General features: G+C 43.0%; 1 protein-coding gene across 1 annotated transcript in view; it reads right to left on the reverse strand.

Moving 5' to 3' along the window:
* The window catches only part of klf7b (Kruppel-like factor 7b), a 66694-nt gene that overhangs the window by 14875 nt on the left and 35867 nt on the right, over positions 1-15952 (reverse strand). The window contains exons 2-3 of the mRNA XM_035174835.2: positions 11853-12504; positions 1227-1350 (exon numbers count right to left, since the gene is read on the reverse strand). Coding sequence (XP_035030726.1) covers positions 1227-1350; positions 11853-12504 — 776 coding nt within the window. The remainder of the gene's footprint in view (positions 1-1226; positions 1351-11852; positions 12505-15952) is intronic.

Raw genomic sequence — 15952 nt, forward strand, 5'->3', positions numbered from 1 at the left:
GAGTCTCTGACAACAACAAACATGTCAACGATGGAGGGGGTTGTGAAATCGTTCCTCTTAAGAAAAAGGCAAAAGCGATTTTTGGTGCCTGTTTCTGGGGTAAAGTAACCTCATGTACACGTCTGTAGTTTCAATTCGTCCGCAAAGTCTCTCCTCAAAAAGTGTTGTCATTGCTAAGATTTCTTCCTCGTGTGTCATGATTGTCTCGCTTAAACTATTGTCTGCACTGCCCCCTACGATTTACGGTGGTACTGCTGCGTTTCATCTTTTTCGTCTCTATCCGAACGTTTTCAGAAGATGTGCACAGATATGTGTGCTCCGTCCGTTTCTATATCACGTTGAGCATAAAGCGGGGACGGAAGCCAGGTGGGTACTGGCCCCAGCTGAAATCGAGATTGGCCCCTGAAGTGCCCCTGTTCTGTCAGAATTTTTTCACTTACTTGCTAACAATAAATAGTGTAATTTGTTAAGAGATCCTTTTTTCTAAGCTTGTTCGAAGATCATAATGGGCTTGTGCATGGGACAATTTTCAAAATATAATCAATGATGTGTTGCCGTGCTCAGAGTTAAAGAGTCAACAGCAAACTCAAATGAAGGAATGACTCGAATGTTACTGAATCAGGAATTGTGCATGGGTGTTGGACATATAATTGACCCCTCTGTGCAAATTCTGGCCCCTTTATGGCCCCTGATTTAGAAAAACCATAGCTCCGCCGATGACATTAATGAGCCTCAACATGTCACCTTGGGCTTTGGGAAGTTGTGATCATCATCAGTCGCACTTTTCAAAGATTTTTAAGATTATGAAATGATTTAATTGAATGAAACAATCAACTTAATGTGTCGTTTTTACTCCGGACGTTCTGACTCGTAATAGTAGAAACAGAACAGGTGTTCCAATAACATTAATGACTGAGCCAGCGTGTACGACATCAGACACCAAGCAGGTGAATGGATTCAGCTGCCAATATTTTTATATTGACACATGTGCTTCTCCAACTGTTTCAAAATGTCTCTTGGAAATCGCTGTAATCCTAATGTAGATTAAAAAAAACTGTCTGTACGACATTGGTGTATTTGACATGAAGGCCACTCAGGCTTGTTTGGTTCTGCACGTTGGGAAACACAAGTTTAACGCTCGTCCTTCACACACAAAGGGCGTCAGTGTCCTGCAAATATAAAAACGCGTGTTTGTCATTGGCTTTGTCGCCTGCGTGTGTGTTTACCTGTCGCAGTGGTTGCACTTGAATGGCTTCGCTCCGGTGTGTTTGCGGTAGTGTCGTGTCAATTCATCACTGCGGGCAAAACGCCACTCGCAGCCCTCCCATGAGCACTTGTAGGGCTTCTCACCTGAGAGAGAGAGAGAGCGAGAGAGAGAGCGAGGGAGAGAGAAAGAGAGGGAGAGAGAGACGTCACGTTTTATTAAAATTTCTACATCTAATTTCACACTTCCAAACTACAGCTGTTCACTAATATAGGTTAGCACCCCCTGGCTTTTTTCAAACCCACACGCGCACACACACACACGCAGCCCAGGGGCCAGGCAGGCAGATCAGTTTTAACACAACAGCCATTTCAATGAGCCAATACACTCAATTAACTGTAAATGAAGTCTTTCAGCTCTGCGCCGTGTTAATTCATAATCCCAAATTCACCCTGAAATGAATCTCATTTTGTTCACCTCCATCACCAACCCCCTCCTCCCCCGCCCACACACACGCACACGCACACACACACACTTGCTCGCTTTCTCACACACAATGTACGCACGTACGCACACACCCTGAGGTGGTGGGATCTGAAATGTAAATGAAGTTTCATCCCCCAGTTCACCAGATGGGAGAAGAGATGGTCTATTGTTCTCAGCCTGTAGTTATCTCTCTGTGATAGAAAGCCTTCCAGCTGTGTGTGTGTGTGTGTGTGTGTGTGTGTGTGTGTGTGTGTGTGTGTGTGTGTGTGTGTGTGTGTGTGTGTGTGTGTGTGTGTGTGTGTGTGTGTGTGTGTGTGTGTGTGTGTGAGCAGCCTGTCTTCAGATGGGACTTGATGATGTCTGACTGTGTAAATGCCTGTATGGGAGTGTGTTTCTCTGTAGCCTCTTTTATAGAGCGATCCAGCTATACTGCCGTTAAGAAGACTCCTCGTTACGCCGCCTGAGCTTGTTTACATTGAACAAAAGAAGTTGGCGTGAAGCCGCCGCAGTGTGTGATATCAGATAGCATGCTGCTGCTGAGGAATCAGAGGTGTGACGTGTAACACAAGTACGTTGGCGTCTGTCCCGCAGACCTGGCTTTACACAGACGTCGATCTGGCTCTGTGACGACTTCCACTGCTGGTCACAAACATGGAAGAGTAATGTGACACCATCCCATGTTTGTACTTTTTATACAGAACATGACGTGGAATAAAGGTGCAATAGTTTTGTCTTGAACAGGCTGTTTGAAAAAGGCTTGTGTGTGTAGGGTCAGCAGAGGAAACTGCAAATTTGACCTTCCAATAAATCATACACCACCCAAAAAATAATACTATACTACTTTGATCATCAATAAGTTGATGAGTAGGTATAAGAATTTGAGCAAAAACAATTCATTCATCATCTAAATAACATCCTCATGGGGTGACATTGAACCTTGGAGTCACCAAGCTCTTTAAATATGTCATAGTAAAGTTATTTGAATGAATTAAATCAAATTAATTTACTGGATCTATAACAGAGAAGCAATACAATACAATCTCTGGATTATATATATTATATACTGCAATAAAAACAGTTTTTAATGCACATCTATGGTTCTGCACCTATTTACTGTGTTGTGCTTTGAAGCAGGAGGTCTGGTACTGGGTTTCTAAAGAGACTGCACTGGTGTGGCTGTGTTGCTACATGCACCAGTCAGAAGATGAGACATAGTCCAGTTTGACAGCTTATCAAAAACATGGCACAGCAACTTAAATCACACATTTTTCAACTCTGGAAAGTTTTTATAACTCCAATCATTTACGGTCTTTACTCTCACTTTTGCTTCAGAGTAATCTGATGACATTAAAACCAGCTCTACCCAGATGAAGGCTACAAGCAGAAATGTGTTTGTTTGAAGATAACATTCTTTACAATTGAAGTAAAAGTAATGTTCTGCCAGAGTTGTGGCCTCTTCAGACTTTTTCCCTTCACAATGCACCTTGAAAGTAACTGAAATTGTACAAATATCCCCTACTTCACTGTTACAAATTAATCTAACAGGAATGTGACCTCGTTGCAAAAGTTGAGCCTGGTTTCTCCCTTTTTTCTGAATCAACGCAGCAGAGATCTCATTTAGATGAAAATGTATTTTTTGACAGGATACTACAATGATAACCAAACAGTTATTTGTTTTTATATTGTGCTCATATTCAGGTTCATAATTTTAATTAGTGTTCGTACTTGAAAAGGTTTACATGCTCCTATGGTCAGAAAACCCTGTCCATTGCTGCAGCTCCTCCTTTCAGCCACTGTCTGAAACACTTGGTTTTAGCTCCTGTCTCCTAAGAACCTTTAAGAAGTAGCGTTTGAACTGCTGATGAGGCGTTTCAGGAGTATTTTCTGTGGAGGAGAGGAGCTCCCTTTGCAGAACTGTTACATTCACAATAAACCGATATCATCCTAGAAGAAAGAAAACCTGATGATATATCTCCTCTAAGTAATTTCATTTTTTAAATATTCAAAATATTTAAAGAGGAAAAAGTAGCCAAACCTGATTCCGACCTTTAGCATGTGCCACTCAGTTGTGTGTGTGTGTGTGTGAACTGGGGGGTGGCAACTATAATTGGGATCTTAATGACTCTTAATGGGGACTAATACTGCAGCTTACAGTCAGTTAACCAGATGTCCCAGCAGCCCCTTCACTCCTATCACAGCACACCCCAGTCTTTGTAGGAGGAGACACACACACGCATGCGGTCACACACACACACACAGATCAAAGTTAAACTAATGCAATAACAAAGTATTTCCCAACATGGAGGAAACATATCAGGATGTAACAGGAAAGCATGTGTTCACAGGTGTGTCAGTTATTAGGGAACATTTGAATTTGCACAATGAAAAGACCCAATGAAAATTATTTTCTCTGCCAAGGTCCTCACAATCCTCCTGCTGCAGTCTTCATATGCGACAGGCAAACTCTGGAAATCATCCGTAGAATTGTCTAGACTTTGTGGACTTTTCCGTGTCTAAAAAAAACATGTTTATCCAGAGTCAAATCTGTCCATCTCTTGGGAAATTTATTATTTTTCAATAGTTAGCGCAACTGAAATGACTGACATGATTTGACAGTTTTGTCCCTTGCTTTTAATTGAAAAGTGAAATTAAGATAAGCTGAAAATAGCAGAGTTGAACAACTAATGAAGTGAAATAATTTCTGCTGCATTTTTTGAGTAGGTCTTTTCAGACCTTTTGATGCACTAGTTGAAGGAATGAAACTTCATCTTTGGAAATTTCCTGATAAATGTACAACATGTCATATCAACAGATGCAGCATCCTACTTTCACTTTCATTATTTTTCTCTCCGGTCACCCATAAATCCCCAGTCACACCACAGTGAAACATTTCTCCATCACACACCAACAGGACGACTGAACATGGGTTTTCTGAACTTTAATTTAATCATTATGCCGGAAGAAGCCGACCACCAGAACATAGAAAACACCTTCACAGGTGCAGCTCTGAGAGCAAGGTGATGCAACGACAAGTAAAAGATGATGTGCTACAGGAACATCCAGCTGTGAATTATGCCCTCTTCCCCTGTATTTCCCCCCTGGTTCCTGCGTCTCTTTGAACGGAGTCATCTTTCATCAGCAGACACAGAATGTCTGCTGGGTGACGCGCTCCTTCTGGGACTAAATGAATTCCACATCACGGGCTCTGCTCTCCAGGATTTGCATATTCAAATCCTCCAGTCAAATCTCGTGCAGTTGGTTGCTGGTTTCCACAACAGGGATTTGGGTTTTGTTTCTGTCTCTGTGCATTATTTGGAAACAGACCTTCTTCTTCCAGCCCGTCTACAGTTCCTGATCTGTGTGTGGATGAGACTGCATTGGACAGACGACAGAGGATTCCAGGGTTTAGGAAAGTGAAGTCAAACCTCTTCCTGTTTTTCATTCGAGTTATTCAGTTTTTTATTTTTTATTCCACAGGTCACAGGTACTATTTGCATGTGTGAAGATATTTGAAGGTCAGTTCGTGCTGAAAACTACATGTTTAAACATTTAAAATAAAAAAATTGATATTTACATGCATTTTCCATTTGCATGTGTTTTGAATCTCAATGAAAATTTGCACGAGTGAGCTCACAACACTCGTCGTCTGCTCCCCATCTCTGCTTGAGGCTGTATTAGCTGGTATCAGCATATCACGTGGAAAACTCAGACACAATTGAGTTGCATTGTGGGTAACATAGGTGTCAGGTTTTGACAAAAAAGCATAACGGGCTGTTATAAAAGGTTAGAAGCTTGACTGTCAATTAGACGCATCAGCTGCAGTAATGAAGAGCTCGTATGGGCCGAGCGATGAATTAAAAGTGTGAGTCAGTTCAGAAAGACCCTGTTATTAAATTACTGCTCCTTCAAATCAAACAGAACCAACTCAGGAGGTTCACACTCCAGGTGAAGCTGCCTCCCTTCGGAAGAAAAACACAGACTTGGTGGAAACCTTGAGGGAAACTCTATAACGAACTGTAGAGAGTTTATCTACCAGCATGTGTCAGATCTCCCAGGATGAAATAGAGGAACTTGCTGTTGGTAAGTGTTCGGGAGGCTCCACAGTAAACAACATACTGTCAGTGTGACCATAACCAGGGGAAGGATGGATGGACGTTCAACAGATTACAACTTAAGAAGCCAATATCAATGAACGAGAGTTCAATTATCAATTGATCAATCAATCAATTGGCATGCTGATGTATTTCATTAGGCCTTAACGGGTAAAATTCTGGATTCATCTCTATTCATGTCATTTCACACTCACCTTCATTATTTGGTTCAAATGAATGAATTTTTCCAGGGAGGTTATGTTTTTATCCCCATCCATTTGTTTGTTTGTTTGTTTGTCAGCAGGATGACGCAAAAACTACAGAACAGAATTCCATCAAACTTGGTGGAAGGATGGGACATGAGCGAAAAAAGAATTCACTTTTGGCTGGGATGTGGACAAAGGGGCACAACCAGGAATTTTTTTTCCTCTTTCTTTAACATTGAGAGATAGGACCCTTGGCACAGTTGTGCGCTCGTGCCTTTCTAATACACATATTTACCGCTCGTTGAAATTATAACGGGAAGTTCCATATCTCTGTAAAGGCCCACAATCCTCTGGCACAGCTGTGTGTGAAATGTGCGATTCTGCAACAGATTATTTGTACTTTTTGTAAAGAGCCACAAATTATTCATGTTGGATGTTCAGGGTTAGTATCTTCATGTGTGTGAATCCTCCTATACACGGCACAGAGTCCTCCGCCTGAATACAGGACCAATATTTTCTACATACAATAGCAAACCACTTGGCAGCTTATCCTGCGGGCCTGTTGGAGAAATACTACACTCTCAACCTGTGTGTGTGTGTGCGTGTGTGTGTGTGTGTGTGTGTGTGTGTGTGTGTGTGTGTGTGTGTGTGTGTGTGTGTGTGTGTGTGTGTGTGATATGGGGTATGAGTGGGGGCCGCAGGTGCCAGACAGGCGGCCGTTTCACACCCGTCTTCTGTAATTGGCCAGAGCACCCCATCTTCCTTCAATAGGACCCCCCCCTAAGCACACACACATAGTGTTGGTGGAATGAAGCAAGGCCAGCTCGGGCCTGACGCCACGGCAACCATGACGCCAGCCAATTATAGCACGGCAAGGCAAGGATGCGTGATAAAGTCACCTAGCAACTGAGAGAAAGAGGGGGAGGTGGGGGTGGGTGGGTGAGCGAGAGAGAGAGAGAGAGAGAGAGAGAGAGAGAGAGAGAGAGATTAACAGGCATGGACAATCCACCATCCACCAACCAATTATGGAAGAGTGTGATGCAGTTGCTTGGCAACCCAAACTGAATGAGCAAGAGGAGAGCGAGAGAGAGAGAGAGAGCAGATTGGAGGTTGGATTCAGTGTATGTAGAGTATAGAGGTATATATGTGTGTGTGTGTGTGTGTGTGTGTGTGTGTGTGTGTGTGTGTGTGTGTGTGTGTGTGTGTGTGTGTGTGTGTGTGTGTGTGTGTGTGTGTGTGTGTGTGTGTGTGTGTGCGTGTAGGTCTGGGGTTGCAGTGGGGTTTTTCCATAAGAAGCTTTGGTGGGCGGTGGAACCTATACTGAGAAAGGGGTCAGGTCAGAAGTTGAGGTCATAGAAAGTCAAGACTGAAGCTGAAGTGACCCCTGAACTACACTTCTCATAATTATACTTCACATTAATTCTGAAAAACCATGTGTACAGCTAACATCCTAGAATGTGCACGAGTGAGAGAGTGATGCTGTTTTGTTAGATCCACAAGATCTAATAGAAATGTAGTCAAAATATCCCATATAAGAACAATGCCATTGTTGAGTGCTCAGCAGCGATCGGGGGATGGAGCCGCAGTCTAGAGGTCCGGCTGATACATGCGCTCCACCTATCGTCAGTCAGTCTCAGCTGTCAATCATGACGTTTCACCCCCTTACCAGAAACATGAACACTTAAACATGCTGTATATCAGTTTGATAAAAACTACCCGAAAAGACAAGAAACCATCTTTGAGAAAAATCTATTTGATGTCTACTTTTTAGTGTCCCATCGGCTAACATGAAGGAGATGGTGTCTATCGAGATCGAGACACTTTGGTGTCACGTTGGGGGAGCTGTCTTTAGGCTCACTTGTAGCTAGCCAACGTCCCATCCACAAACATGGAGTAGGTGAGGTTTACAACCTTTACTGCAGCCAGCCACTACGGGGCAGTCAAGATGCTTTGATGCTTTCACTTTTACGAGTGCACCTACACCAAAACCGAAATTTATCACAGTGGAGTAGTTTTGGTCCTTGGATAGAACAACTTTAATTGTTGACTGCACAACACTGCCACACATTTCCCTTAATTTGTTCTAGAGGTGTTACGCTTCCATTTAACCCTGAACACGTCTCTGTTTAATTTAATTCCTAGGAACTACAATCTAACATATGCGCATCCAAATATTTGATCAGGTTTGTTGGCAGATTTGGAAAAAGTTGCCCGCACACTGAGATCATGCACTGCCCAAAGATTTCATTAAGTGCAACTAATACTTTTAAAAAGACAATTTTATACTCCATCCAAAACCGCTTATCATCTCTGCTATTCTGAGCCAAATAACTGGTTAAGTATATTCTGTTGGACTGCGGCTTGAATAACGAGGAGGATACAGCTATCTACTGCTTTTACAGATCCAACCGGATCCAAGAGATTGGAACACAGAACAGCCAGAGAGCCAGAAAACCCTGGCTCACACTCACAGCAGGTCTGCCTCGGGACTGTCTTTACTGAATTAATCTATGCATCTATTAATGTTACAACTCATCCCTAATTGAACATTTTCAAAACGGAGAATAAACCTTGCAGCTCGGAGAAATTGTTTGGGTATGAAGAGAGGAATACAATCGCAGATGTAACAGTGAGCTGCAGCACATATTCAGCGTACTCCTCACAGACTGCTCTTTAATGGTGTTTCTAATTGCCTCCGGTGTGCACGGTGTGACAGTGTAAGTGTATTGATGCTGTGCAGGCATTCTACAGCTGCTCCTCCCGGTGTCTACGCTACGTTAATCCCTCCCTACATGTATGTTCAATGATTTATGGTCATAATAACTCAAAAAGAGGATTAAGCTAATTAAACCACAGTACTGCGCTTGTAATGAACACATCGGGAGGGAATACACCGCCCCCACATCTATACACCCAACCACCCACCCACACACACACCCACACACACACACACACACACACTGCAGTGTCTTCAGGGTGTCTACTTCTTTTTCGAATGATTCGACTTTTAAAAGCTCACTGCTGGTTAGCATGACTCGACTGTGAAGATTGAAAGATACTGCAGCAAGCAGTCATGCTACCAGAGAGCTAGCTCCTTCATTCTGGATTAGCTATAATAAAGCTACATCTGTATGCCCCCCCGGCTACGGTAGGTGCTGCCCTAGAATGTAATGCTACACTTAAAGTCATGCAATGGTCACTGGGATCATATAATCCTGTAACACGCTGGATTAATGATGCCAAGGTTGCCAGTATTAATACAGTGGAGGTCTGCAGGGTATGTAGTGTAATCCCGGTGAACACAGAGGAAACTGCCGACAGTGGAAGATGACAACTTGAGGCCATGAACCCCTCCAGATGCTCTAAATATTGCTGTGGTTAGAGCTAAAGTTGAATAATGCTAGCTTCAGGAGGTACAAGTGTGCACAGGCCTCATGCTGCAGATCAGTGATGGATTCAGCCTCAGGTACTTTATGGCTCAAATGTGTCTAATGCAGAAACTCAACTTGGAAAAATCCATCCAGCCATGCATTAGCCATTCTGCTTATCCTTAAGGGTCGTGGGGGGAGCCAATTCTAGCTGACATAGTAGTGAAAAACAGATAAATGGATTTGTAAGAGTTTAGAAATCTGTGTTACACTGGCTCCGGTCACTTTGAAGTTGTGCTGTAGCTCTAAGAGACACACTGTGAATTAGAACTATGAATATAAATGTTCATTTACATTTTCAAGTGTAAAATTAAATAAAAAAGACTCTTTAGGTCATGTTGAGAGAGACAACAGACCCATCAATAATTTAAATCAGGGTCATCAAGCAATATACCTGAACCCGACTCGAGCTGTATGTGTGTCGACACATAGATTTCTTTGTTGAAATTTACACCATATTTCTACAGTGTACCTGCTGATTGTGACAACAAATGATAAGGTGAGAAATAGTTGAACAAATCTTAGTATCGTATCTCATTACTACCTGAAACAATATTGTCCCTATAATGCATCTGAAAGTCTTGTTTTTCCTCTGGACTCATTTCCGCTATGGTTGGTTTAAGGCAAACAATACAACAAAGACCTTTTTCAGTTGGGTCCTCAGACTTTCCTGTGGTAAAAGTTTCCTGAAGTGTTTGGAGATTTCGTTTCTGTGTTTTTTGAGCCATAAGTCATTCAGAATAATATCCATCCATCCTTCTCTGTAGCGCTATGGTTACGGGGGGCTTGAGCCAAGCCAAGCTGACATTGGGCAAGATGTGGGGTCCACCCTGGGCCGGTCGCCAGTGTATAGCAGGGCAGACGTACAGAGACAAACCCCAGTCTGCATGTCTTTAGACTGCAGGAACTGAACCTAGACAGAACTGACATGGGGAGAACATGCAAACTCCACATACAATAGAAGGACCCTGGCTGAAATGGGATTCAAACCAAGAACCCCCTTGCAGCGCACCCTTAAAATAATACGCCAGATTATTCTTCATCATGACTGATGTAAGGTATCAGGCTGGGTTCAGGTTACTTAATGTTATTAAAGCCCAAGCTAATCATACATTCATTAAAATCTGCCTTAGTCAAACACATCTTCACACAACGTCTTCATCAACACAAAGGCCGTCTCCACTTGCTCACACTGCAGAGAGCTCACAGCTACATTAGTCTGGTGTGTGTTCAGTCTGAGGGTCAGTGATGGGGCAGCTGTGGTTAGCAGCTGAAGCAGCATGTCAGACCCAGCCGGACACGGCTGGATTCACAAGGTCATTTACTACCAGTCAAGTAATCATCAGGCCATTATTGAGGCAGGGCCTTTTGGTACAGAGCTGATGAGGAAATGAATACAAGAAGAGGAGCCTTTCTCTTTTAAAAGTTCTCAAACATCAAAGAATATCAGATATATTGCAGATTTCTACAGAAGTGATCTACGTGTGCTGGATCCTAATCAAAGCTCCAGGTTTAAGTATATTATTCTGCATGTTGTTTAACGATAGTGCTGATAATTGTATTGAAACACTGACTCACAATATGGCTCCTAAACTCCAGCATAATGGGGGAACACAGACTATGCAGTAGAAACGCTGACAATCAGCTTTAATGAGAGTGCGTTAACAGTGCAGGAATTGCAGCCACTTCTATATATAGTCACCTATTTTTAGTCAAAGTTGCTGAAAATGTAGAAAAGTTGTATACATTTAAGTCATCGTTTTCGATATGTGAAGCCAAATCCGACCCACAGACATCTGATCCTTGGTATATTCCCTGCTGCAACCTGTCAGACCTTTCTTGATCAGGACATTAAGCATGATCGTCAGCAGTAAACCATTTGATCAGTTAAAGGTCAAGTGATTCACTTAGCCAACCTAAACCAACTCCTCGATCACCATATCTTTATGCTGTGCAGCAGTGTTTTAAAACTGTGGGAACTGGGGTCCATTTCCACACAATCAAGTCGTGAGCGCAGAAGACAAATGAGAAGGGCGCTCAGAAAACGCAAACCTAATCCAAGGCTAACGACTTATCTCGGCCAAAAAAGGAAATGAAAGAAAAACTGAGAATTCACTCTTTTATCTAGATTTGCTTCAAAATTTAATTAGTTTTTCCTTGGGTCATGCCCTGACCTTCCACAAAACTTTTGGGAAATTGGTTCTGTAGTTTTGAACGTCCATGCATGGGTCATAAACAAGATATTTGTTTTGATTAGTGAATCCATAATCTTAATAACATAATTACAGCTGAGACTCAGCACCATTACCTCACAATCACTGCTACATTTCATATCAAAAGAGCAGGAGTGCAGAGATATCATAGTTTATAAAGTTAGTATCTTGATATAAAGTACTTGTTCTGAGGGAAACAGTAGAGAATCTGTTGAAGGTCTTACCTGTGTGGGTCCTCTGATGGGCCTTTAGATGGGAGCTCTTGGTGTAAACCTTCCTGCAGCCATTAAACTGGCACCGGTGGACTCTCTTCTTGTTCTCTGGTACGTCTCCTCCCAGACTTCCTCCTCCTCCCTGCTCGCTGTCACTGACTGTCCCTCCCCTGCTTGGCGGGGACGGTAACGCCCGTGCTGCCACCAGCTTTGCAGCCCCTAATCCCACCTTCTTTGCCACAAATTTGAGTGTTAAGGTACCGTCTGCCGTCGCAGTCAGTGTTTGTGTGGGTTTGACGAGGTGGCGGCCGAGTTCGGGTGACGACGGCGGCGTTAGGGATGTAACGGCAGCACTAAGCTGTGCGGCGCTGACTCCTCCGAGGACTTGCTCCTTGGTCGTGGGGGTTTCAGTCCCTGCTTCTGCTTGGGTCTTGCTGGGGTTTGGCACATAGAGGATCTTAGCTGGGACCTTGGGGAGAGTAACAAGTAGTGGAGGCGGACTGGGTTGCTCCGGCAGGGTGGGGAGAAGGGGGTCCATCAGGTCCTCATCGCTCTCACTGCCCTGCATGAACGCCGGTGTTAAGAGACAATCCAGCTCCTCATCGAAGATCTCTGAGAGTCGCTTAGGCTCCGTCTGTAGGTATCGCTCCAACTCCAGACATGTCTGCAAGACAAGGATACAAACAAATGCAGAGTCAGACATAAATATACTCTACATCTGTCAACTAAGCATTTCTTACAACTCGCATACTAGAGTGAGGATAACTGACCCGACCCTGACAGATCCCAACAAGTCGAACTGGGTTCGTACAAAAAGGTTGAAATTATAATTAGGCTTGGGTCGGGTTCGCTCAAACACTGAAGATGTGCTTGTATATCAGCTTATCAGCCATAAGCTTCTCCTACCCTGCCTCCTTTGACCACCAGACTAATAACATCCAGTCACATTCAAACAGGTGTACAGCTCTTTATAATCTAACAGTCTCCTTCTTACTCTGCTGAAAAGGAGTGGGAAAGACCTTTGTTGTGACTGAGAGACGCCAATGTTGACGGGGTTGGGACATTTACTTTGATCTCCAATGATGCCAAAGTCACACACCTTGTACACACAACCATCCTGAGAGGCTCTGCTGTTTTCTGAAAACCTTCTGCGGTTGTCAGGAATATCCGGGTTAAACATTTTAACAGACCACATGAGGTGAATCTTCCCTCTTACAATCAATGATTTCCCTCAGACTTTTGAGAGAGCCTGTCTGCTGGTCTTTTTTAAATTCAGACACACACTGTAGGCTATTTCTCTGCAGCTGGTCACCATGTCACCTGGCACGCGGCGGTCCTGAGAGAGGAGGGATTTAGTCGGTGACTGATTGCTGCTGCCCGGCTGAGCTCTCTGGAGCCCTGAACTGTGGAAGCCTTTCCTGTTTCCCTCTGCTCACCCAAATCAACCAGCCGTGGAAGTTATATCACAAGATAGAGGGAAGGAAGGAAGGAGAGCGAGATGATGAGGGAAAGTCAAACAAAGGAGAAGGAAGGGCGATAAGGAGAGAGAGAAGTAAGCAAGTGCTTCCATAACTGTTGATTCAACCTTTATCCACAGATAACAGATACATCTGTGCTTTTTTTTAAAATTACTATACACATCCAGCTTCTGGCAGCAGTACAGCCCCAGTGCAGTTGTCCAGCGCCTTGCTCAAAGGTACCTGCCACTTTATTTCAAGGGATTCGAGGACCAACCTTCCTGTCACAAATCCATTTTCTAACCTCAAAGCTCTTCTCCCTACTATCTTTTGGCCCTCTGTAATTTCTTGAACTCAGGACTGCACCTTTGAGGTCTACTTGGGATTTTTACCCTGATCCTTCTTTGGCATCTACCACCTGCAACACTGGCTTTCATAGAAATCCCCTCTCTCCATCCCACAGGTACAATAACACATGTTCAGCCTCTATAGAAGATCTATAAGATATAGAATGTCACGTTTTTGTTTGCCGTTTGTTTAACTATAATTATATTTTCCTAAATTTTTGTCCATTGTTCAGTTTTTTACCCAGATGCTTCATGTTCGACTTCTCAAATGCACAGGAAAATGATCTGGAATCAATAGTCTTCAACTCAAGCAAGATACTGAAATAGTCTTGTGTTTGTTTTTTTCTGTTTGTTTCTATCAGAAGGCAGCAGGTGAGTCCACAGCTGGAACGTCCACTCAGCTCTTTCTCTAAGCTACCTGGCTCAGGCACCGTCCTCCATCGTGTCGTTACTTTGGCTCCTCACCCTGATCCCTCGCTCCTGTCCTCCTCTGTCATTGGAGCAAATTACAACCACTATACAAGAGGTTTTTTTCTCTTAGCTGCAGCTCATTGACTCGGTCCATTCAGACACGCCAGCACTGCAGCTTTACTCCGCTCAGCCTCAGTGACGAGACAAGACGAAACCAACACATTTAGTCTGAATATCTGTTGAGGGGCGATAAGCTGAACTTCCCTCTCCTCTTTCTTCTCCCTTTAAAAAAAATGCCCTTTTCCTAAGGATGCTTATTTGCATATGAATTTAAATCAAATAGATTTCTTCGGGGGTTACAATGCCTCATAAGGAAACTTGAAAACGATAAGCAAGTATGTAAAGTAACAAAGATGACGCCCAGTAGCAAAGTCTTTTGTAAAGCTGATTCTACAGCCAAGGGGAAAAGCTTCTGGTTAGACTTAGTCCAGACTGTTGCCGCGATTTGTTAGCGTTTGTGTTCCTTTCAGTAATTGCTGTGTGTAATATAATATCTCGTTGGGTATGCTGAAGGGGGCTATTATAGCTCTTTTTAAAATTAGATCAGTCACTGCTAATGCATCTGGAAACCAATGCTGGAGATTATCTGGGACTTCAACAGCCAAACGCTTTGTTTTAGGTCGGTGGAGCTGCAGGGTTTTGAAAGGCGGAGTTACATCATTAAGTGATTAGTTATAACAACGGCCAGGTCCATCTTCTCTGAATTATCTAAAATATATTGAAATTAAATGATGTCTTAATGATTTTAATTTTAAGTATAGAAAGAAAAATGTGACTGTTTTGGATCGTTTTAGATCTTTAAACCAATCACAAATCGGTCTCAGCTGTCAATCTTGACGTTTTACCCCATTTTAATAGAATGAAATATCTAATTAAATAAAAAATAAAAAATGTATTTACTTGGAATCTGACTTTTTAGTTTGCTCCATGTCTCATCCACTAACAAAGTATTTAGCAAATAGCAATAATACTTTGGCTTGATGCTCGTAAATGTCTTTGTTTGCTTGTGGTAGATGGAAATGACATACGGACATACAGCATATCCGACAACACACAATTCAAAAGAGCCTAGAGGAAAATCTGCCCTCACCTCGTCTGTTATTTGTATCGTTGCTTAGTCACAAGTGTATTTTTATCTCAACTCATGGGAATATTGACCAAAACTACACTAATGCAACCGAGGCTGGAAAAAAGAAATAGGAAATAATTTATTATGTTATGGAGTCCTGGAAGGGACAAGAAGGAAAATATTTTCAACAGGAATAAAAATGATCTTTTCTGGTTCATAATTGTTGCTGGAGATGATGCTTTTATTGTGAAGATTGGGGCTGTTGCTGCTCACAGGACACGGAAAATATGTCTAAAACTATAAGGAATGTTTTCCAAGAAAACCCCAAATATGATATTTTCCTCCATTCTATCCTTTCCAGTGCTTTGTGGAATTATATCACCACGAGTATTATTTCTCTCTGTTACAGTAAATACAAGCTCTGGTTGTTATTTCTTAAGGCGTACTGTACCATTGTTTGCACTTGGACTAGAAATCAAAAATAGAAAGGTCTGTGTGTCTCCTGGCGGGGGCTGGACTGATGCTGAGGATTGTGGGCGGGGAGGACAGAGGGTAGAGGGAGCCCAGGGCTTCGGAAAAGGAGCGAGCGGCAATCAAACCCACGGCCGGCAGTGAACGCACCGTCTCTGACATCACACGACCTTCTCCTTCGTCTGTTTCTCCTGCCGACCATGAATATCAGGTAACAATGACATGTAGAGCCTGCAGCGTGTGTGTGTGTGTGCGTTTGTCAGTGGCTGCTGGCGAACATCTCAGACTGATAGCATG

The sequence above is a fragment of the Hippoglossus stenolepis genome, chromosome 13 (assembly GCF_022539355.2).
Source record: "Hippoglossus stenolepis isolate QCI-W04-F060 chromosome 13, HSTE1.2, whole genome shotgun sequence".
Classification (NCBI taxonomy): Eukaryota; Metazoa; Chordata; class Actinopteri; order Pleuronectiformes; family Pleuronectidae; genus Hippoglossus; species Hippoglossus stenolepis.